This window comes from Oryctolagus cuniculus, chromosome 10 (genome assembly GCF_051225735.1).
Source record: "Oryctolagus cuniculus isolate XC-2025 breed Fujian yellow rabbit chromosome 10, ASM5122573v1, whole genome shotgun sequence".
In the NCBI taxonomy this organism is placed as follows: domain Eukaryota; kingdom Metazoa; phylum Chordata; class Mammalia; order Lagomorpha; family Leporidae; genus Oryctolagus; species Oryctolagus cuniculus.
In genome coordinates this window covers 116,306,170-116,331,135 of record NC_142876.1, presented here as the reverse complement: position 1 = coordinate 116,331,135, position 24,966 = coordinate 116,306,170, and the positions used below count along the sequence as shown (strand labels likewise).

At 42.2% G+C, this 24,966-nt stretch overlaps 1 protein-coding gene and 1 pseudogene across 24 annotated transcripts in view; both read right to left on the bottom strand.

Annotated features, from left to right (window-relative positions):
* Positions 1–24,966, bottom strand: part of TMCC1 (transmembrane and coiled-coil domain family 1) — a 223,321-nt gene that overhangs the window by 36,325 nt on the left and 162,030 nt on the right. Inside the window, exons 1-2 of one of the 23 annotated variants that reach the window (XM_089306613.1) lie at positions 9,559–9,708; positions 9,366–9,469 (exon numbers count right to left, since the gene is read on the bottom strand). The exons of 19 other annotated variants lie outside the window; for them this stretch is intronic. Coding sequence is in view for 1 of the 4 variants with exons in the window: in XM_051851754.3 (XP_051707714.3) it covers positions 9,559–9,771 (213 nt within the window). In the remaining 3 variants the exon portion in view is untranslated. Of the gene's footprint in view, positions 1–9,262; positions 9,878–24,966 lie in introns of those variants that run through there. 3 more of the 23 variants (XM_051851754.3, XM_051851759.3, XM_070051070.2) reach the window with 3 other exon arrangements.
* Positions 15,031–24,966, bottom strand: part of LOC149124447 (U6 snRNA-associated Sm-like protein LSm3 pseudogene) — a 96,119-nt pseudogene continuing 86,183 nt past the window's right edge. Inside the window, exon 3 of the transcript XR_016215059.1 lies at positions 15,031–18,661. The product of XR_016215059.1 is annotated as a U6 snRNA-associated Sm-like protein LSm3 pseudogene (transcript). The remainder of the gene's footprint in view (positions 18,662–24,966) is intronic.

The window sequence follows — 24,966 nt, the reverse complement described above, 5'->3', positions numbered from 1 at the left end:
AGGAGTAAACCAGCAGATGGTATACCTGTCTGACTTTCAAAAAAAAAAAAAATGTATTTGCCTGAAAAATCAGGTATTTCAGGTTGCCACAACAATTTAAGCTGCAGCTTGCAATGCTGGCATCTCGTATCAGAGTGCCGGTTTGAATCCAAACTGCTCTGCTTCCAATCCAGCTCTCTGCTAACATGCCTGGGAAGGCAGCTGACAACAGCCCAAGTATTTGGGCCCTTGCCACCCACATGGGAGACCCAGTTGGAGTTCATGGCTCCTAGCTTTTGGCCTGGTCTAGCTCTAGCTATTGTGGCCATTTGGGGAATGAAACAGTGGATAGATCAATCTCTCTCTGAGCCTTTTATTTTTTATTTTTTTGACAGGCAGAGTGGACAGTGAGAGAGAGAGACAGAGAGAAAGGTCTTCCTTTGCCGTTGGTTCACCCTCCAATGGCCGCAGCGGCCGGCGCACTGCGGCTGGCGCACTGCGCTGATCCGATGGCAGGAGCCAGGTACTTATCCTGGTCTCCCATGGGGTGCAGGGCCCAAGCACTTGGGCCATCCTCCACTGCATTCCCGGGCCACAGCAGAGAGCTGGCCTGGAAGAGGGGCAACCGGGACAGAATCCGGCGCCCCGACCAGGACTAGAACCCGGTGTGCCGGCGCCGCAAGGCGGAGGATTAGCCTAGTGAGCCACGGCGCCGGCTCTCTGAGCCTTTCAAACAAAGAAATATTTAAAAATATGATTAAAAAAATCAAGTATTCCATAATTTTAAAAAAAAGCTTATAGTCAGTTCATACTTTTGCATGAATTACACTCATATATATTAGTATCCCACTCCTTTTTTAAATCTTCATTTATTCATTTTAAAAAATATTTATTTATTTTGAAAAGCAGCGTTACAGAGGAGAGGAAGAGGGAGAGAGAGAGACATAGAGAGGTATCTTCTGTCCACTGGTTCACTCCCCAAATGGCCACAATGGCCAGTACTCAGCCAGACCTAAGCCAGGAGCTTCATCTGAGTTGCCCAGGTGGGTGCAGGGGCCCAAGCACTTGGGCTATCTTCTGCTGCTTTCCCAAGTGCATTAGCAGGGAGCTGGATGGGAAGTGGAGCAGCTGAGACTCGAACTGGTACCCATATGGGATGCTGGTGTTACAGGCAGTGGCTTTACCCACTATGCCACAGCACCGGTCCCCCTTTACTCATCTGATTCACACCCCAAATGCCCACAACAGCTCAAGTTGGACTAGGCTGAAGCCAGGAGTCAGGAAATCCATTCAGGTCTCCCAAATATGTGGCAGGAACTCAAGTACTTGAGCCATCATTTGGTGCCTACCAGACAGAAAGATGAATGGGAAGCAGATTCCACCCCAGGCACTCCAATATGGGATGAGGCTATCCCAGGTGGGTTGTATCACAACACTCGCCGCAGTACCCAACTCTTAGATTTAGAACATGACTTAAATGCCCAACACTGGGGTGGGTCACTGGTGCAGCAGTGTACATGCTGCTAGCACACTAACGGCCCACAGTGGAGAATCTGGGTTGGAATCCCAGGTCCATTCCCAACCCCAGCTTCCTGGTAACGCAGACCTCGGGAGGCAGCAGGTGATGATGCTAGCCGTTGGGTCCTTACCATCTGCATGGGAGACTCATGGTGAGTTCTGAGCTCTGGGATCCAGCACTGGCTGTTGCAGACAGCTGGGGAGTGAGCCCCTGGAAGGGAGATCTCTGTCTCTGTGTCTGTCTCCACCTTTCAAACAAACTAATAATGCTCAGTGTTATTCTCTTTCCACATGAACTCTATGAACATTTCAAGGATCGTCTCACCAGGTTTATTCCTTAGTAGATGTCTTAGAAGGCTATGAAGCCTAGGCTGGCGCCGTGCCTCAATAGGCTAATCCTCCGCCTAGTGGCGCCAGCACACTGGGTTCTAGTCCCGGTTGGGGCGCCGGATTCTGTCCCGGTTGCCCCTCTTCCAGGCCAGCTCTCTGCTGTGGCCAGGGAGTGCAGTGGAGGATGGCCCAAGTGCTTGGGCCCTGCACCCCATGGGAGACCAGGATAAGTACCTGGCTCCTGCCATTGGATCAGCGTGGTGCGCCAGCCGCAGCATGCCGGCCGCTGTGGCCATTGGAGGGTGAACCAACGGCAAAGGAAGACCTTTCTCTCTGTCTCTCTCTCTCACTGTCCACTCTGCCTGTCAAAAAAAAAAAAAAAAAAAAAAAAAAAAAAAAAAGGCTATGAAGACTCAACATTCAAACTGGCTTAGATGTAAATATGATGATAATGTTTCAAAATTAGTAGTAACTGTTTACTGTATTATCTGGTACACTTCTAAATGCTTTGCTTATATCAACTTAATTATTCCTCAAAAACCCCAGGAAATACACACTATTGTAATCCTCATTTTATAGCTGAGGAAACAGAATCAAAAGTTACATGACGTGCCCAGGGCCACTCAGCCAGGAGGAAACAGAGTCAGATCTGAACACAGAGCTGAGCTTCAGAGTCCTTGCTCTTCATGACAATGCTTCCTCTAGCAGACACGACCCTCAACACTTGGAGCAACAGAAATAGGAGGCACTTACAATTTCCTCAAAGTCAGACTCTGGATGAGAATTCTATTCATGTTCTTCCTGAAATTTATTAACTATATACATGCAAAGTATGAAGCAAGACACTACAGGGAGTGCGGCAGTGGTAGAGAGATGTCACTACCCAAAGGTACTTTACATAATGGGAAGTGGAAAGGGAAGGTCAAAGGATTTCTTTCAGTATATAAAGAACGAATATCAAATACCTGCAGTAGTGATTTCTGCAGGACAGCTGGACAGCAGAAGGGAAAGAATGTGGTGTCAGCTGGAATGTGAATCTTGGTTGAAAACTTACCTGGGCTATTTGAGTCCACTTTCTCATTTTTAAAAAGAAAAGATAACAGCATCTCTCTTACAGGATTAAAAAATCAAATGTACATATATTTTTTTAATATAGGCTTGAAATCTAAAAGGTCCCAAAAGTAGCTAACACTAAATTAAAGCCCTGTATTTAGGTTTTTCTATAAATATTTCTTGCAAGAACTCTATTTTGTATTATGCCAAGGTTTATAGAGATAAGGCTGAAACAGAGTTGCTTTGAATACTCTGAAACCTATTCTGAAACTTAGCTGAGATAAATAAAATGAAACCTACAAACATATGAGAGGTTTCTATGTACCAGAAAAATAACTAATGACTAGAACACTGTAACTAGCAACTCCAATATAGGAAAATGATATTTTCACCATAAAAATGCTTGTTATTTGTTGATGAAACAAGCACACATTAATTTTTATTATTATTATTTTTTTATTTTTTGACAGGCAGAGTGGACAGTGAGAGAGAGAGACAGAGAGAAAGGTCTTTCTTTGCCGTTGGTTCACCCTCCAATGGCCGCAGGGGCCGGTGCGCTGCGGCCGGCGCACCGCGCTGATCCGATGGCAGGAGCCAGGAGCCAGGTGCTTTTCCTGGTCTCCCATGGGGTGCAGGGCCCAAGCACCTGGGCCATCCTCCACTGCACTCCCTGGCCACAGCAGAGAGCTGGCCTGGAAGAGGGGCAACCGGGACAGAATCCGGCGCCCCGACCAGGACTAGAACCCGGTGTGCCGGCGCCGCAAGGTGGAGGATTAGCCTAGTGAGCCAAGGCGCCGGCCTAATTTAAAAAAAAAAAAAAAAAAAAAAGCATAGCCACCTTTCAAATCTATTAGGTCAAATTTACAAAAATTCAGTAACTTGGCTGAATTTAAGATTTTTCGAAACAGTTAACATGTCCTTTTTGGAAAACAAAATAAACATATTAGACTGTTATTTAAACGATCTGATCCATTTGAGAATCACTGAGAATAAATGTGGTAACCTTATTAGAATTGCTCTTTTTCAATAAGAACAGAAGCAAAAACAAAAACCCGAAACCCAACACCCTATGACACTTTGCCTCCTAACCTTGCAAAAAAGGATTTGTTATTCTTCCTCTCAGTATAAGCCACATTATTCATGTGTTCCTTAAACTAGAATGTATGCTGTACCTATCCTTTCTTCCTCCTTGAGAAATCAGTTGTTTGCTCTACCTGAGAATGCCAACCTGAGCAGTGGCCCCATGATCTGTGAGTTACCATGGCAGAAGAGGGAGGAGATAAACTATCAAGCACAGTGCATTTGCTACCACATGTCTGCAACCTAACTATATTATCTCAGTATCCCAGCGAGGCAGGTACTGCCGTCCTCATTTTCCACGTGAAAGATGCGGCATAGCAGATCTTGAGCTGTCTGCTCTTTAACACACACATGACTACTCTTATTTAAGAGACTGTAGTTGCAGCATTAGGTATCTACAACTAAACGAAAACATTTTAAACACAGAGGGGCATAGCATTCTTAATATTCTTGAAAAAATTTCTCAATAGATCATGTTTCTGTCCATCAAAAAATACAAAATTTGGCACAGAAAACCCCAGGCTATTATCTTTCATAGGACCTGTACTTAATTTTGAGATATATTAAATACAAAAAATTACAGGTGGCTTTGGACTAAGCCACTACACAGAGCAGGCTAAGTAAAAACTGTACCACTCATGCTAAAGTTTCACTCCTCTAAGCTGAAACTAAGCTATTTATCTGACCTTCCCAGAAATAAGGATTAGAGAGATAACAGCCAAATTTCCCAAATAGACTAGTTTCAACTGGCATGATAATGAGGCTCTTATGCTTCAATCTTTATAGAAGAAAGATTATCAAGTGAAGTTAGTCCATCAGTTATTTTGCTATTATTCTGTCTCCCTCTCCTGTCCCTGCATCAACAACAAGGGCTGGGCCAGCCTGAAGCCAGGGGCCTGGAACTCCATCCGGGTCTCCTACATGGGTAGCGAGGGCCCAGGAACTCAGGTCATCTTCCAGTGCTTTCCCAGGAGCATGCACATGGAAGCAGAGCAGCCAGGACTTGAACCGGCAATCCAATATGGGAGACACTGGCATTGCAAGAGGCAGTTTAATTCACTTGGTGGCTAATTCCTTCACATGAGATAAGCAATGGTAAGATATCAAATTTTCTGATGAACTACAAATAAACTAAAAGAAGCAAAGTCTATTAGGAAAGGACAAAATCGAGGATTTTGCATATGAAATGAAAAACATTTTTCTAATATATATGGAGCTATCTGCAGGGTAAAAATTGTAGGATAGCCTACAGAAAACTGGGAACAGACAGATGATGGAGGCAATGGTGCTATAGTATTACACATGCCGACTGTAAAAAGGACTGAGGCTTCTACTATCTAGTTTATTTTGCAATTTATCCATTGCTTTTGCTATGCAAAGCACTGAATAAAGGTAAAGGTAAAGTTCCCATATTAAGCATGGTCTTTTTTTTTTTTTTAAGGTTTTATTATTTATTTGAAAGAGTTTCAGAGAGGTAGAGACAGAGAGAGAGGTCTTCCATCCATTGATTTACTCCCCAGATGGCCGCAATGGCTGCAGCTGTGCCGATCCGAAGCCAGGAGCCTCCTCTGGGTCTCCCACATGGGTGCAGGGGCCCAAGGACTTGGGCCATCTTCTACTGCTTTCCCAGGCCACAGCAGAGAGCTGGATTGGAAAAGGAGCAGCCAGGACTAGAACTGGTGCCCAAATGGGATGCCAGAGCTTCAGGCCAGGGCTTTAATCTGCTGCGCTACAGCACTAGCCCCTAAGCATGGTCTTAACCAGCATGATCTAGTTGGTGAAACATGGAAATATTCAACTGAAGCAGACGTTCAATTAAATAAATGACAATGGATCAGAGACAAAAGATTCCTTGAAAACGGGATAGAGCAATGGATTCAAAAACAAAGGGAAGGGGCCAGCACTGTGGTGCAGCAGGTTAAAGTAACAGCTTGAAGTGCCGGCATCCCATATGGGTGCTGGTTCTAGTCCTGGCTGCTCCTCTTCTGAACCAGCTCTCTGCTATAGCCTGGGAAAGCAGCGGAAGATGGCCCAAGTCCTTGGGCCCCTGCAACCCACATGGGAGAAGCTCCTGGCTCCTGACTTCGGATCAGCTCAGTTCCGGCTCTTGTGGCCATTTGGGGAGTAAGCATGGGCATAGAAGACTTCTCTCGCTAACTCTGTATTCAAATAAATAAAAATAAATTAAGAAGTGTTTTATATAGGTGGGGCAAGGAAAGGCATTTCAGGTTGACAGCCTAGGATGATCAGCGGTCCGAAAGAAGGAAATGTAATAGAACCTTCAAGAGATCTGGATGGATCATGAGGCTCTAAAACCACGGCACAGGAAGGGGTTACAGTGGGAGACTATCATTGTGGACTTCATTCCAAGGATATCACTGAAGGTTTCCCAATAATACTATAATCTTGGTAAGAATCTAGACTTACACATCTGGGAGGCTACTTGGTTTTATCAAAATCTGGATGTCCAAAACCAATCACCACAATCTGCCTCAAAACTTGGTCTTCTTACACTGTTCTGTATCTCAAAAAAGCACTGCTAACCATCAAATTACACAAGCAAAAAGCAAACCAAAACAAAGCCCGGAAGCCATTCTTGATGTCTTCTGCCTGGTATCTGTATCTAATCCAACACTAAATTTTATTAATTTTACTTTCCAAATTTCCGTCCTAATACATAATAGTCTCCATCTATTTCCACCACTTTAGGACAAACTCTGATCATTTCTCTCTTGGACCACTTGTCGGGACTATATTCATTCAGGTTCTCATTTAAGCTGAATTAAAAAAAAAAACAGTCCTAAATGACTAAATGCTTAAATTCTTTTAGTTTCCTATAACTTTGAAAATAAAGAATAAAATTCAGACACAGGGGTAGGTGTTTGGCTTAGTATGGTAGTTAAGACACCTGTATCCTACATTGGAGTACATGGGTTCAACATCCAGCTCTGGCTGGTTCCCATCAACCATGTGGTAAACAGGAATTAAGTTCCTGGTTCCCAGCCATGGCCTGGGCCCAGCACTGGCCACTGTGGGCATTTGGGGAATGAACCAGCAAGTGGAAGCTCTCTGCTTCTCAAATGAGTGAAAATGAAAAAGAACTTCAACACAGTCTACGAAGTCCTGCATGGCTTGGCCCTGGCTCTGCCTCTCGAGAGCTTCACTTCAGAGTATGCTTTCTCTTACTTCTCTCTCTCTACTCTGGCCTTTCCAGACTACAGTGCTCATCCTACTTCTGCTTATCCTTTTTTTTTTTTTTTTTAAAGATTTATTTATTTATTTGAAAGGCAGATTTACAAAGAGAGAGGAGAGGCAGAGAGAGAGGCCTTCTATCCGCCACTTCACTCCCCATTTGGCTGCAACGGTCAGAGCTTCACCCATCCGAAGCCAGGAGCCAGGAGTTTCTTTAGTGTCTCCCACATGGGTGTATGGGCCCAAGCACTTGGGCCATCTTCTACTGTTTTCCCAGGCCATAGCAGAGAGCTGGATCGGAAGAGAAGCAGTTGGCACTCGAACTGGTGCCCATATGGGATGCCGGCACTACAGGCAGCGGCTTTACTCACTATGCCACAGCGCCAGCCCCTGCTTACTTATTCATTGTCCATCTCTCAGCCAGCCATTTAGCTAGGTGCTGGGTACATAATGATGAACAAAACAAAGAATCTTGCCTTCATAAAGGTTATAGCTGAGTGGGGGAAAGTAGTAGAGACAAAACAAATGAGTAATCAAATATAAATTACAAAAAGTGCTATTCAAAAAAAGAAGAGAGTGCTGGGACAAAGGGAATAATACAAAGGATGGAAACCTGTTTTAGACTAGGAGATCACAAAAAGTTTCTTTTGAGAGGGGCATTTGAGTCTATGGCCATACCACCCTGAACACGCCGGATCTCTTCTGATCTCGGAAGCTAAGCAGGGTCAGGCCTGGTTAGTACTTGGATGGGAAAGAGGTGCTTTTGAAGTGAGCCCTCAAAGGAGAAAATAAAGTCATTAGTGTAACCAGGCCATACATGAAGAAAAGCATGATTCCTGTAGGTTTCACAGCAAGAGAATACAGAATTTGGACTATTATAATGATGACAAATATAGAGTTAAGGAATTCAGCAATTCAAAAAGAGAAAAAGTTTTTTTTTTTACAAGTATTTACAAGATTTTTTTTACAAGTATTCACTACTTCTTGGAATTTATTTGATGAAGTTAAGACTGTGTTACCAAAAAGGCATAGGAAAAGGTGGTCAGAAAGCAGGCAGGGGCGCCTGGCAGGTATCCTACATGAGTATTCTGATGAGTGTATTTACAAGGCTTACATAACCAGTGAGTCAGCAGAAAGTCAGGTGTCAATGGATCTCTTGTGCCCACTCTAAGCAGCCAGGAAACCCTCGCTGCTGGTGAGAAGAGAGGCCGAAGAACAAGATCTGAGGTTGGCTAATAAAACACAGTCACACACCTTCCAGTAACATTTGCCCAAAGATGTACGATAGGAAAAAGTAAAGCTTTGAGATCAGAAAAACCTAAGAAACAGGATCCAACTTAAAGACAGAGCCTGGTTCATAGGTATAATACAAACCATTTTTTTTTAATTGTAATAAAATGCTTAGGTAGATTCCAAAATCAAGACTTGAAAATCTGCTAAACCCAAAATTTTAAAAAGAAAAATCCTCATCTTTATTGCGGTCTTAAATATTTCAGGGCTACCTTCTGCAACTATCTGTTCTTTATTACAGGCGCATAGGCATACGCAAATAGTTTCATAATCACAGAATTGGGTCTGGCAAAGAAAGTGTACAAAAGAGAACCTAAGAGGGACTCAGCATAGTAGAAGCAGAGCAGCACCGCACAACCACTTGCTAAGGAACAGCAATGCTAATGAACCAAGACAAACAGCCGCCAACGCACAGCCATGAAAATAGTAGCCGCCTCCATCTCCACACTTCTGTTCCTAGCCTATTACTGCTCCAGTGGTAACAGCTCAGAAAGTGGAGGAAGCTTGTATTTTTCTCTTTCCATAGGCAGAGTTACAGATAAAGAGTAATTCTGACTATTCAAAAGGAAAAAGGGATCTAATTGTTAGTCAGCATTCTTTACTCTGGAAATTCCTGGCTTTTGTCTGTTCATAGACATCAGGAAAAACGGGTCACAACATAAATGACCAGAAATCATGTTTTCTATTCTAGCTCCTGTAGTTATCCTTTTTCATCAAACATGATCCTGCAATATATTTTCATTATTGCTAAAATGCAAGTCTTTATACAGGAAATTCATAGAGTAAGAAAAAAAAATCACAAGCAACACATTAATCTTACCAAACCCCCCCATCAGGCAGTCTGCCGATTGTGCTTGCCACAAAGCGCAGCCTTCATTTGTGCAGTGCCAGAGCAAGCTCGGATCATGAGAACAAATCACAACCTCTCTTGGCTGTAAGCTCTGTCCATTTGTCCCAGCTTCCCAACTGCGGAGGGGCTGTGGCGTGGTCTCTGACTGCTGCACGTCCTCGGTGTCTGAGAATCACGCTGTGAATGAGGGCGGCCACCACTGGGAATGCGTTCTCCCACTTAACAGCCAGCCACACGAAGCTCCTCGTGGATCCCTGGCTTCTCACCTGCACAATCTCAGAGAAGTGCCCTTCACAGAACACGCAGGTACAGCCGCACCACATCAACATCCCCACATGGCCAAGCCTCCGCAGTGCCCACCTCAGCCTACGTGCAGTTCCGGTTCTGTCTCCTTCCTGCATCAACTCTTTCAGCTTTCTCCATCTGGGAGCCTGGGAGGACTCTGCTGAACAAACAGAAAGCTTCTGCCAAACAAGCATCCGTGTGTGTGTGTGTGTGTGTGTGTGTGCGCGCGCGCGCGGCTGTCTGCTAGAGCTGCTAATGCAAATGAATAGTTTGAGAATGGAGATCACAAACAGTATCTGCCTCTCTTCTCCAGCTGTGAGCATCTTTTATAAAAGACAAAAGCATCTAACTGGTTGGATTTAAAGCTACAGGACAGTAATTCAACATTTACATTTACCTTCTGATTTAAATCAGATTAAGCTGAGAGAACAGCATAAGAAGATAAAAAACATTCTAAACAATATTGTTTGGGTAACTTGATTTAGTATCACAAAGAAAAAACCTACTAAAGGCTTCCATGAAGGACCAGAAGATCACCAGAATAGAATTCCAGAGTGTCCTAATGTTTCTTCTCGTATTTTTCACTTCATTTCACTTCTCTTATTTCTAAGTTCATAAAATCAAGCCTGAGACGCTGGTCCTAGTTCGCTGAGGACAAGGAAGAAGATGCTTCTGAATGAAAAGCCCTGTGACTCTCTGAACTCTGAAGAGAAGACTGAAACTCCACCTTCGTGAGCCCAGGCTCAGCCCATGGATGGTCCCACTCTGCTTACTTACTGATCACAACACTGCATGAGATGACACTGCTCATGCCCTGAAGAAGTCACTTTGGTTTTTGGCAAGCTATCATATCTGAACTTTATCCCTTCATTTGTAAAAGCAGTTGTAGGGAATGCACATAAGAAGAATTCTAATGATTATAAAATACAGTGTAGCAGCTATAAAATACTAAATACTTCTCCAAGGTTAACATGTATGAAGTTATCAGACATGAAGACAATTCAGTATCATACAATACAGTCCTTTCTATGAGCCTGGAGCAGTGATAATTTCTGTACTTCTGGGCAGGCACCGGGGCTGAGATGTTCAGGCCTGCATAATACTGATTAAGTGAAAGCAGGTTTTTCTCATCGTCAGCATTCATCAGCTACAGGTAACATTCTTTAGGGCAGGTGAAGCATCGGGAATGGAATCCACAGCACATTGAATGGATGTGAAGAAAAATGTTGGGTTGAAAACCATGGCTCTAGAAATTTCTCTTCTACATGCAGAAGCACAGAACTTGACTTTCTAGAACAAATTAATAAATTTATGACACTAGAAGTTTCGTCATGGTTTCACTTAAGTATTTGTTTACTCAAATCCTGTACTGCTAGCATCAACACTAGTTTCTGTTTGCTTAATTGTGTTTATTTGCATTTTCAGTATCTTGTTTTTCTCATACAGGGAAACTTTACTCAGTCACAAAGAGGAACGGCACTGACACATGCTACAATGTGAATAAATCTTGAAAACATTATGCTGAATGAAAAAATCCAGACACAAAAGGCCACACATCTATACAAAATGTCCTGAGTAGACATTTACTGAGACAGAAGACACATTGGGGCCTTCCAAGAGTTCAATGTATGGGGTAGGGTTGGAGAGTGAAATCTAAGGAGGGAGGGGTTTATTTGGGAGTAAGAAAATTGTTTTAACATTTACTGTAGTAATAGTTGTACAACTCCATGACTTCTAAGTAAGCAAATCCTATCTCAATAAAGATGCTAACAAATAATAAAGGACAGAATCCAGACGTCTTCTTTAGACAGGGATTCACTGGTGCAACTGTGCTAAAACTCACTTCCAAATGGCGCATACTTTTTTTAAAAGATTTATTTATTTATTTGAAAGAGTTATACAGAGAGAAGGAGAGGCAGAGAGAGAGAAAGGTCTTCCATCCACTGCTTCATTCCCCAATTAGCTGCAACGGCTGGAGCTATGCAGATCCGAAGCCAGGAGACAGGAGCTTCTTGCTGGTCTCCCATGCAGTTGCAGGGGCCCAAGGACTCGGGATATCTTCTACTGCTTTCCCAGGCCATACCAGAGGGCTGGATCAGAAGTGGAGCAGCTGAGACTTGAACCGTGCCCATATGAGATGCCGGCACTGTATGCAGCAGCTTTCCCCATCACACCACAGCACCGGCCCCTGGTGCATAATGTTAAGCCTGTTCCTAGAATCAGAAGTCCTTTGTGTTCTTTCTTGGCCTTGGAATACAGGACTGGGCATGGGTGAGTTTCTGATATACAGTGTGGTTCTGCCGTGCGCTAAAAAAAGAGTCTGGATTTTCCGGTCTCATAAATAATAATCACACTGTTTTTAAAAAGTTCATAGTCTGCCTAGCACAGGATATTTTTATTCAGTTTTTGTCCATTTTACAATAGGAAACGTACTTCATACCTCACTGTCTCCATCTCCACATATAAATCTTTCCAAAGTGTAAGCTGAGTTTTCACGCTCACTTTGGTCTTCTTAGTAGCATTCTTTGCAGTTCTCTCAAGAAAGCAAGCCTGTCCGGCTTTGTGGTTGTTCAAGAGAGTAAAGATACACTACACAGTAGTGTTTGAAGACTCCAATATGCACATTGCCTGTAATTACATGTGGGCCCACTTATAAACTGTGATCAGTATCTTCTTTTAAAACAATTATGTTGTAAAACTTTGAAGGGCAAGTGGGCATAAAAGAAAGTAAAAGCAAAAATTATGTGTCACCTCACTACTCCTAGACCAAACAAATCACTGTTGTAAACCTATCTTTTTTATTATTATTATTATTTTTTAAAGATATGTATGGGGCTGGCACTGTGGTGTAGTGGGTACAGCTGCCACCTGCAGTGCTAGCATCCCATATGGGTGCTGGTTCGAGTCCCTGCTGCTCCACTTCCAATCCAGCTCTCTGCTACGGCCGGGGAAAGCAGTGGAAGATGGCCCAAGTGCTTGGACCTCTGCCACCCGCATTGAAGACCTGGATGAAGCTCCTGGCTCCTGGTTTTGGCCTTGCACAGCCTCAACCATTATGGCCATTTGGGGAGTGAATCAGCAGATGGAAGATCTGTCTCTTCCTCTAACTCTGCCTTTCAAATAAATAAAAAGTCTTTATTAAAAAAAGTTTCACTAAGATACTAATGAATACATCTGATAGAACCAATTTGCCTTAAAAGTGAGTCTAACTGGCCAGCGCCGCAGCTCACTAGGCTAATCCTCTGCCTGCGGTGCCGGCATTATGGGTTCTAGTCCCGGTTGGGGTGCCGGTTCTGTCCTGGTTGCTCCTCTTCCAGTCCTCTCTGCTGTGGCCTGGGAGGGCAGTGGAGGATGGCCCAAGTGCTTGGGCCCTGCACCTGCATGCGAGACCAGGAAGAAACCCCTGGCTCCTGGCTTCGGATTGGTGCAGCGCGCCAGCCGTAGCGGCCATTTGGGGGGTGAACCAGCAGAAGGAAGACCTTTCTCTCTGTTTCTCTCTCTCACTGTCTAACTCTGCCTGTAAAAAAAAAAAAAAAAAGTGAGTCTAACTAGCTACATTAGCCCGTTATATCTCCTCTCAGTTCCCAAAGTAAATCCCATCAGAACTGTAATTCTGAGGATTTCCTGGTCCTCTCAAATATTTTTTTTTTTTGCTTTACAGAGCTAAATAAGCAAAGAAAGTAATACTTTAAATATGCTAGAAAAAGGAAACAAAAAGAAATTCTCAAAGGAATTACAGGTTTAGAAACATTCTAAAAATTCAAACTCACACTCTTAAGGCAAATCAAGACCAGTGTTGTCAGAGTTAAAAATAATGCTGTGTACATTTTGAGTTTGTGTGAACAGTTAATCTGAACCTCCTAAATTTATAGTTCACTGGAAAAATAAGCTAATATTACTCTTCATATATAAAGCTTAATAACTTAAAAAATAAAACTCTTAGTTCACCTAAATTGATCAGAATGCTGATAACTTTTTATATCAATGGCATATGATCTCACTGTAATTTAGAATAAGATACTAATTTTTAAAAAAAGATTTATTTATTTATTTGAAAGGCAGAGTTAGAGAAGGAGAGAGAGAGATCGCTCTTCTACCTGCTGGTTCACTCCCCAAATGTTCACAATGGCCAGCCAGAAGCTTCTTCTGGGTCTCCCACATGGGTGGCTGGGGCCCAAAGAGTTGGGTCATCTTCCGCTGCTTTCCCAAATACATTAGCAGGGAGATGGATTGGAAGTGGAGCAGCCAGGACTTAAATGGGCACCCATTTGGGATGCCAGAACTGCAGGTGGAAGCTTAACCTGCTATGCCACAGCGCTGGCCCCTATAATCACACACTAATGTTAAACGGTGCAAGTTAATAAGTAATTCTTGGATGCTTGTATATGCTATCAGAGTGCTTACATATCTGGGTCATGTTAATAAATGGGTTGGTTTTTGCCACAGTAAAAAGGTATAAAACAGGGCAGGCATTAAGGTGCAATGGGTTAAGCCACCTCTTGGGATACCTTCAACCTGTATCAGAGTGCTGGTTCTAGTCCTGGCTCCTCTGCTTTCAATCCAGCTCCTGCTAATGTCCCTAAAAAAGGCAATGGATAATACCTAGATTCCTGCCACCCCCGTGGGAAACCGGGATGGAGTTGTAGGCACCTGACTTTGGCCTTGCTTCGCCCTGGATGTTGCAGCCATCTGTACTGAGTCAGTAGATGGAAGGTCATTTTCTCTCTGTGATACTTTCCTTTCAAATAAACAAAAGAGATATAAAAGTGTGTGGCTGTAGAAAGTATCATGTGTATTCATGAGCTTTACTAGTCTACTAACATGCACGTGCATGACAGATAATTCTTATTACCTGCTTCTTCCATGCAGTTCTCTATGAAACCTAAGTTCTGACTGACAGAGTTTGTTGGAACTATACTGGAGCAACAGTGGCAGAGAAATACAAGCTGTAAGTTCTCCCATTTTTCATGGAAATAAAAAATAAAAGCTTTTGGGGCCGGCACTGTGGTGTAGTGGGTTAACACCCTGGCTTGCAGTGCCGACATCCCATATGGGCACCAGTTCGAGTCCCGGCTGCTCCTCTTCCGATACAGCTCTCTGCTATGGCCTGAGAAAGCAGTAGAAGATGGCCCAAGTCCTTGGGCCCCTGCACCTTCCTGGCTTCGGATTGGCGCAGCCCCGGCCGTTGAGACCAATTGGGGAGTGAACCACTGGATGGAAGACCTCTCTCTCTCTCTCTCTCTCTGCCTCTTCTCTCTCTGTGTAACTCTTGACTTCCAAAAAAAAAAAAAAAATCTTTAAACAAAAACTTTTTTGTCCCATAGTGAAAGTTTCTTCCAGAATTTGAAAGAAAGACAAATCTTAGAAAGAGAAATTTGATTTAACTTAGGAAATACGATTATCTTTTCCATAATTTTTGGAGATAGAGTGATTTTCTGTTTAGAAAGAACAAGTTTTTTTTTTTTTTAAAGAAAGATTTTATTCATTTGAAAGGCAGAGTTACAGAGAGAGGGGGGGCTCTTTCATTCACTAGTTCATTTCCCAAATGGTCACAATGGCCAGGGCAGGGCCAGGCTGAAGCCAGAAGCCAGGAGCTTCATCTGGGTCTCCCACATGGGTGCAGGGGCACAGACTCTTGGGCCATATTCTGCTGCTTTCCCAGGTGCATTACCAGGGAGCTGGACTGGAAGTGGGACAAGCAGGAGAGACACTGGTGACCACATGGGATGCTGGTGTCACAGGTGGCAGAGTAACCACTTTGCCACAACGCAGGCCCCCAAGCTGGCTTCTTAATTACAGCACCAAATGCTTACCCTTCTTAAACTACTTCTAATTCCAGTTTTAACAGATCCTGCACCTGTCATCTGTATCAAATATTTAGTAACTGATTTCCACTGAATTCTCAGCATTCAGAAGTTTACCACTTGCACAGGATATCAAACACATCTTTTCAAATCAAGGTATTTTATAATCATATATATATGGAATATATACAAGAATGATACATGTGTGAAAGACTCTTGTTTCATCAGGTATGACTAACCAGTTTACAAAAAAATAGTAAGCTTTACACACAGAACTGACATGTACAAAAAAAAGATCTTTCCAGGAAAGCTGGCCTGATGCTTTGGTTAAGGGGCCCACCTCCTTATCTGAAACATGAAGGTACTTCACAAACTTCTTGGAAAAAAAAATAAAAACTTATCCATGAATTTCAAAATTCTTTTGCACCAAAATAAATATATCTTTTAATTACATTTTTCTTTGAATTTTTCAAAGTACCTGCATACTCTCCAGAGATATATCAAGAATATTTTATTTGATGACACAAAAGCTTTCCTTAAAAATAATTGAAAAGTCTGTGTTACTTTATTAAAAAAAAAACCTGTTCATTACTATTTTTCACTGAGTTTTTTGCAGATTGCTTATCACTGACAAGCTACTGAGTATACTCTCAGAAATAAAAGTGACCCCAAGTTCCATTAGAATCTAATAAATTTACACACTGTTGAATAAATATAATCTGGGTAGTAACACATAAAACATAAAGAAGTTCAGAATCTCGTTTTTTGAGAAAGCACTTTTTCTCAATAACACAATCTACTAATAGTCATCTTTACTGTGTTCAACAATGTTGAGTGTTGGGGGCTGCCAAAAATTTCATAGGGGAATAGATGTTATCCTTTCAACATTACCAGGAAAAAGACACCTTTTAAAAATTATTTTATTATGCAACATTTCAAAATATATTAAGTGCATGGCCAACACAATCCTCCTGTCCCACATGAGTTGGAAGGAAGTTCCAGACAAAACATGTTTCTTTTAAAAGCCAAGGATACTCCCAGAGGCTTTCCTATATATTCTTATGAAAACCTATCAGCTGTCAGATGTCATCAATACCATTTCATTCTTCAGACAAAAGGCCTCTGTCCTCCTCCTTTCTCTTCACCCTTTACTGTATTTTATTTATGAAGCAGCCAATGGGAAAACTGCTAAAGGGCCCCAAGAATACTCTGTTTGATAAGACCTATATTTTCTTGATGTTGATGTCTGATTACTACTGGGATAAGTTTTTTTCCAAAATGGCAAAAGAAAGGAAGAGAAAAATTGAGTCAAAGGAAGAAATAACATGATAAATCAGTATCTGCAGTCACTCACTTGAGAAGATTTTTGAGGGTGGGTTAAGGATAAAGCGGGAGATCAGTTGGCTGTGTGTTCCTCAAGGAGTCTCGTGTCCAGCTCTCCCCTATCTGGCAACCAGTTCAAACAGAAAGTTCCTAACTGCACTGACCTCTCACTGGGATTCAATAATGATAGGTTTTATGTGACTCCAGCCACTCTATTTAAGTAAAAGGGAACACCCCTAAACACTCAGTAGGTGGGGAAGCAAAAAATGTCAAAGCAAAGGAACTGGAATAGAGTTTAAAATCTTTTGAGATTACGATGGTCATATGAACATCCAAATAAAGCAAGTAGTTTCTTTTACTGCTTAGAACCAATGAGTTTACAAAGCAGGGCAACAAAGACTTCTGCTTAGTGCCAGAATAATCGGGTTTCAAGAAAGAATAAAGGCATTGACACAAGCTATTACCTGTTTTGCCATCCAAGATACTTAACTGAAGAAATTCGATCAGTAACTAAGATTGCTTATTTACTTCAAAGGGATCAAGTGCCACAGTGTCATATACTTCTGCCCTAGTCTGTAATTTATAAAGAATACAGGTTTATTTAGCTCACAGTTCTGGAGCGTGGGAAGTCTGAGAACATGATGCTGGCATCTGCACATTATCTGATGAGGGCGTTCATGCTCAATCATAACATGATGCAGACATCACAAGGCAAGATTCAGCAAGAGTGCTAGCTGATCTCTCTTCTTTCTATAAAGCCATTAATGCCATCATGGGGACCCCATTCATACGACCTCATATAATCCTAATCAGCTCTCTAAGGCTCTTCCTCCAATACCATTAGAACTTGGGGGCACACTCAAATCAGAGCAACCACCTAAGGGACTCAACGATGCTACAGGAAGCTGTTTCACAATTGCAGGTGCCAGGAAACCCCGATGGTAACACCATTTCTCATTCAAGGATGGGCCAGCTAATTTCCAAATACTACTTGTAGGGCAACTGCAGAGGCATACAAAAGTTTACTTTATAAAATGAAATGCTATAACTAAATGCTATTTGTGATGTCATGAGACATAGTACAGAATAGTAGTTTCCAACTTGGGGCTCATAAAGGGTCAGTCGTTTCCAGAATTTCCAAAGGCTCAATAAGTACGTACTCTATGATAGAGTTGAAGAGGCAGAACAAAAGAATAAATCTTGGATGATTTTGTTTAGAATTATAATTACCTGATGTAGTACAACTGGACCATTGCTGTTCTACAATACTGACTGGTGGTTGGTCCTTAATCTGGGGGCGGGGGGACAGTATGTGTTGCAGGTAAAGAAACATTTTTGAAATAGCAGGCTCATGAGGAAAGTAAAAATAATACCCTTGGTAGGGATCAGCTTGATTTAAGTTTCATGTTCCAAATTAGGATACACCTTCAATGTTAAATAAAGAAAACTTAGAAATTTTAAACATACAAAAAGCTCAAGCAGCGTAATTCAGTGTTTACACTGTTGGAAAATTATTAGTAAAAGTAATATACAGATAACCTACATTGTTTTATTTACTTTTTATTTATTCATTTTTAAGGTTTATTTATTTATTTGAAAGGCAGAGTTAGAGAGAGAGAGAGAGGGAGGGAGGGAGGGAAGGAGGGAGGGAGGGAGAGAGGGAAGGAGGGAGAGGGAGGTCTTCCATCCACTGGTTGACTCCCCAAATGGCCACAACAGCTGGAGCTGGGCTGATCCGAAGCCAGGAGCTAGGAGCTTCTTTTCGGTCTTTCACAAAGGTGCAGAAGGCCAAGCACCTGGGCCATCTTCCACTGCTTTCCTAGGCCACAGCACAGAGCTAGATCGGAAGTGAAGCAGCTGGGATTCAAACCGGCGCCCATGTGGGATGCTGGCACTGCAGGCGATGGCTTTACTGCTAACGCCACAGTGCTGGTTCCAGTTCTGTTGTTTTTTAGAACTGCAATTCACCACAGTAAAGACCTGTTTTCATGCTATATACTATAAATGTCAGAGGTATACAAACCATCTCTTGAAAATTCTTAATTGATAGCTATTTTTATCATTTCCAAATCCCAGGTGAACAATATGCAAGGTATTGACAAAGATTAGCCAAACTTTAGTCAAGTCTATGAATCTTCTCCTAGGCCTATTTATACACTTGTAAAATTCAGCTTTAGCAGAAGAACTCTAAGTCAATTTAGCCATTCAAAAAAATTCTTTATGTATTTATTTGTTTGAAAGACAGTGATGGGGGTTGAGGAGAAGAAAGGGATCCATCTTCTATCTGCTAGTTCACTCCCTGAACACCCACAATAGCCAGGGCTACATCAGGACAGCCAGGAGCCAGGAGCTCTGTCCAGATCTCCCACCAGGGTAGCAAGGACCCAAGTACTTGGGCCATCATCTGCTGCTTCCCAGGGAAATGCATTAGCAGGAATCTGGAATGGAAGTAGAGGTGGGACTCAAACTGGCAATCTGACATGGAATGCAGGCATCCCAAGCAGCAGCTGAATTACTACAACACAAGGCCTACTCTATTTACTAATTTCAATCTTCTAAGCATTCAATTAGTTTGAGATTCTACAATGACATAAAGAGCAGACATATAAAAACAAACAAAATCAGAATTTCAAATTAGAGCATAGGGGAACTTAAAAGATACCCTTCCCCCAGGATTAAGTAAGAGTTCTTAGAAATGTCTGAGAAAAAAATTTTAAATTAGGAGGGTAATTCTCATATAAGATTAAAAAGCAATAAATCTGAAAGACCTCCGTTTTTTAGTCATCTAGAAAACCAATATGAAATGTCTCTAGTTTGTGCCTGATTTCATCACTCAGGAAATACACACCTCTGTACTCTGACAAAATCACTTTTACCCTCTTTACGATTTGGTTAAAAATGAATTTCTAAAACACTGTAAAGTTAAAGTTGAGATGACTAAGGCTTTATAGAGTATTAAAAGAACTTACAGACCACTCATTCAGAGAGTTGGAAAGGAAAAAAGTTCTAATTAAAAGTCACTAGTAGGGGCCAGCATTGTGGTATGGCCGATTAAGTCACCGCCTGCAACACTAGCATCTCATATGGGCGCTAGTTCAAGACTTGCCTCTTCCACTTCCAATCTGGCTCCTTGCTGATGAAACTCTGATTTTCAAATAAACAAAAAATAAATAAACAGACCTCAAAGTAATAGTACTAGTAATATGTTTTGCAGATTAGGGGGCCAACTTTCAGTTTTTTTGACACTTTCAGCACCTCTTTATAAACAAAATTCACATGGCAAAATTGTTAAGAATTTCATTTGTTCTTTTAACCTTTGTTCCCTCTCATAGTATTCTATGTTGTGATTACATTAACAGTATTTTTCACTTGAAGATTTTTTTTAAAGGATTTATTTATTTGAAAGGCAGAGTTACAGACAGAGAGACAGATCTCTCATTTGTTGGTTCACTCAGATTTTATTGTGAGCCTATAAGCCAGGAGGCTTCTTCCCAGCCTCCCATATGGGTACAAGGGCCCAAGCATTTGGGCCATCTTCGACTGCTTTCCCAGGCTATAGCAGAGAGCTGGATGAGAAGAGGAACAGTCGGGACTTGAACTGGCGCCCATATGGAATGCCAGCTTAGTTCACTACGCCACAGCACTGGCCACCATACTTCCTTTTCTGACAACCATCCTTATGCCCCCATAAGGATCTCTTCCTTGAAGTTGCAATCAGGGCAGAATTAAATGGTGCTAACATTTTTCAAACACACGATTTGCATGAGGTACTGACGTGGGTTAAAAAAAAAAAAGGCCAACCTTAATTAGGCTTTTACATTCCCAGAAATAATCCCCTACAAGGTTTTCCTCACAATTTTTCTCTGAATATAAAATAGTTTCCTCCATCCAAGTTTCAACCTACTAACAGTTTGCATTTTCTATTTATTCTCAGATTTCACCAAGCACCATCTTTTTCATTAAAAGAAAACGAGAACTAAAGAACATACTCTAATCATATTTCCTTGGCTTATATATCTCAATTTTACCTACTTCTGTTTATCTAATAAATAATACCAGATGGCTCGTAAGTACACAGGATGAGTGGACCTCACACAGCCACACCACCCAACCTCCCCCCCACCCCCTTACATATATGACTATAGCATTACGGGATTCTAAGTTTATAAGTTCTTAAAGCTTTGGACTATAAGCATTAAGATGAGAATATGGCATTAGACAAAATATCTCTGAGGCTTTTCTGAAAACAAAATGTTCTTATCTCCATCCCTCGCTAAAATTCATTCAACAAATGACTCTACCTTTATACTAACATTCCTTATTTCCCTGCTTAACCATTTATTTTTTTATTGTATATATCATCTTTTTGTTTCTGGTTATTTCTGTAAATTTTTATATTTTCTTCTTTTTTTTTTTTTAATTTTTGACAGGCAGAGTGGACAGTGAGAGAGAGAGACAGAGAGAAAGGTCTTCCTTTGCCGTTGGTTCACCCTCCAATGGCCGCCGCTGCAGCCGGCGCACCGCGCTGATCCGATGGCAGGAGCCAGGAGCCAGGTGCTTTTCCTGGTCTCCCATGGGGTGCAGGGCCCAAGCACCTGGGCCATCCTCCACTGCACTCCCTGGCCACAGCAGAGAGCTGGCCTGGAAGAGGGGCAACCGGGACAGAATCTGGCGCCCCAACCGGGTCTAGAACCCGGTGTGCGGGCGCCGCAAGGTGGAGGATTAGCCTATTGAGCCACGGCGCCGGCTAAATTTTTATATTTTCTACTTGAGATCATGAATCCTTACATCAGAGACCACATAATATACATTCTTAAACCCTTTGCAGCACCCACCACAGCACTTTACACTAAGTGGCCAGTGTTTCATTCTTATATTAAATGAGCTCATACTTGTCAATTCTCCCATCTTAAATAGGCTTCTTGTCCCATTTCCTCCCCCAGTTTACTGTGCCACTTGTCTGCTTCCTACTGCAGTGAAACGTAAAAGCTGTCTACAACTCACAATTTTCAAATTCTTTCAAACTGGCTTCAAACTCATTTAACTGGCTTTTTAAATGTCATCCGGTGAAAAATCATCTCCACATTATTAAGTGAAGAGGGTGTGTTCTCAGCTCTCCTCTTACCTTGCCTGTCAGTAGCACCTCACAGAGCAGCCGTTCCCCTCCTCTTGTGAAGAGTTTCCATACTTAGCTTCCTGTACAGCACTCTCTGTGCGATGTTCCTCATCCCTTACAGGCCACCCCTTCCTCTCAAATTGGAGTGAGGAGGGCTCAGTCCTTTTTCCTCCTTTCCTTCTACTCTAATTCTCTCAATGACTTCACAAGTCTCATGATTTCAAATGCCATCTAACTGTGTTTTCGGCTCAGACCTCTCTCCTTAGTACTTCCTAAGAGTCTCTAGACTCATACAGCCAACTATCTACTGAGCATTTCCACTTAGAACTCTGAAATATATCTAGCCTAAATTGCTCTTTTCCACAAAATCTGACCTGCCAACAAGCATTGTATCTCAATTAATGCCAAATCTAGCCTTCCACATCCTCAGGTTGAAATCCTTGTAATAGCCATCAATCTCTTTTACATCTTACATCCAATTCAGTAGAATTTTTTTAAAGAATTTATTTATTTGAAAGGCAGAAGGTGACAGACACACACACACACAAACACACACACACACACAGATGGATCTTTCATCTGCTGGTTCACTCCTCAAATGTCTCTGACAGCCAGGGCTAGGCCAGGTGGCAGAAACTCCATCCAGGTCTCCCACATGGGTGGCAGGGACCCAAATACTTGAGCCATCACTGCTGTCTCCCATGGTGCACATTAGGAGGAAGCTGGATCAGAAGCTCAGATAGGACTGGATCAGAAACTCAGATAGGTCTTGACCCCAGGCAATCCAACAGGGGATGTGGGTATCCCAACCAGTAACTTAGCCCACTGCACTAAGATGCGCTAACTTCATGATCATCTGTCTGGATCACCACATTGGTCTCCTCACTGGTCCACTGTAACAGTACAGCCAGAATGATCCCGAGTCAAATCATGTCACTCCTCAGCTTAAATTCTTCACTGAATTCCCTTTACACTCAAAGACACAGCCAGCCCTTAAAAATGGCCTTCACATACTTTGGCCCTCTGTGTCGTAGACAGACAGCCATGTACAAACAATCCAGCACACCCTTCTCTTTCCTATTTGACTTTCATAGTCCTCCCATCCAGAGATGGAATCTATTTCTCCAACTCGTAAAACTGGATTTGACAAGGGACTTTCTCTGATCAAGTGAAACATTAGTAACTGAGTTCAAGAATTTAGGGTTTGCCTTTCTTGCTATACTAAGACTTCCAGCATATTTTACATCTGTTAATGTCAATTGCATTCTTAGAGCTATCCATGCTAAAATTCTTATACCACATGGAGGGAGAGGGCCAGACAGCCTCTATTACCAAGAGCTAGGCAGGTGAGGAAGCAAAACAATTGTAGACTATCTGGTTGTACGTGAGCCACACAACAACCACAATGACACAAGACAAGATCAGCGCAAGAACCACTCAGCTGAGCCCAGCCCAAAGGGCTGACTCAGAATTGAGCAAATAAAATTTGTTTTGAGGTGCTAAATTTTGGTGTATGCTCTACTACATCTTTGACACACGAATCCCTACCATGTTCCTCTATTCTTTCAAAAGTTCACCATTTAATATAGTAGCAGCCAATGTAGTTAACACTGTTAAAAAGGTTATAGCACCTGTACATGACCAAGTGATTACACATTTATGTTCTAAATTGCTACTATCAATTCTGGGCATGCATACAGAAAGCTAGACAATGCTGACATTGTCAAGGAATTGTCTGGAATGGTTGGGAGGTATTGCAGGGCTACTGAAAAAATAAATTGCAAATTATTGATCTTTAGAACTGGTAAACATATGCAATACTATAATTTTACATACAAAAATATGGATTTCAACAAACAGTAGGTTCTATAGCATCTCATATTTCTAACACTCTTCATTTATTTCCTAGAGGCACTTATATTTTCCTCTCTCAAGCTTTCCTTTAAAATATTCAATCCTGTCATCTTCACAAACCATGTTGCAATCTCAAGCAAGTAAGTCATACATCAACCCCACACTACAGCAGTTTGATGTATTTAGACTGTTGGAATTCAGAATTTCAGATACTGGAGTTAAGGAGCTTATTTCTAGGCACTTTAATGATTGTCTCAATGAGAATATGAGTATTGTAACAGATTCAATGAACAGTAAGAGACATGAGTGGTTTAATCTGTAACCATTCACTAAAGAACTAAATATATATATATATATATATATATATATACACACACACACACTTAAGATTTATTTATTTATTTGAAAGACAGAAAGACAGAGTTACAGAGAGAGGTAGAGAAGAAGAGAGGTCTTCCATCCGCTCGTTCACTTCCCAGATGGCGGCAATGGCCAGAACTGAGCCATTCCGAAACCAGGAGCCAGGAACTTCTTCCGGGTCTCCCATGTGGGTGTAGGGGGCCCCATCTTCTACTGCTTTCTCAGGCCATAGCAGAGAGCTGGATTGGAAGAGGAGCAGCCGGGAATAGAACCGGCACCTATATGGGATGTTGGCACTTTAGGCCAGGGCTTTAACCCGTTGCGCCACAGCGCTGGCCCCAGAACGAACGAACGAATGAATGAACTATATGTGTGTGTGTGTATATGTATGTATTTTTTTAAGATTTTATTTATTTTATTTGAAAGTCAGAGTTACACAGAAAGAGGAGAGGCAGAGAGAGAGAGAACGCTTCCATCCGATGGTTCACTCCCCAGATGGTCACAACGGCCGGAGTTGTGTCAATCCGAAGCCAGGAGCCAGGAGCCAGGAGCTCCTTTCCAGTCTCCCACGCGGGTGCAGGTGCCCAAGGACTTGGGCCATCTTCCATTGCTTTCCCGGGCTATAGCAGAGAGCTGGACAGGAAGTGGAGCAGCCGGGTCTTGAACCGGTGCCCATATGAGAAGCTGGTGCATCAGGCCAGGGCATTAACCCACTGTGCCACTGCACCGGCCCCAGAACTAACTATTTTTAAGCAAACTTTCCTCCCCTTACAAATTAATGTGATTGCTGGATAAAATAAAATCAACCAAAACATTTCAATTATGTTTACATTCTCCTTCTTCCACCTACTGTCATTAACTGGGAAAAAGAGGCGAGTATTTGCTGGTTAAGATTCTGCTCCACTTCAGAGTGCTGAGTTTGACACCCGGCT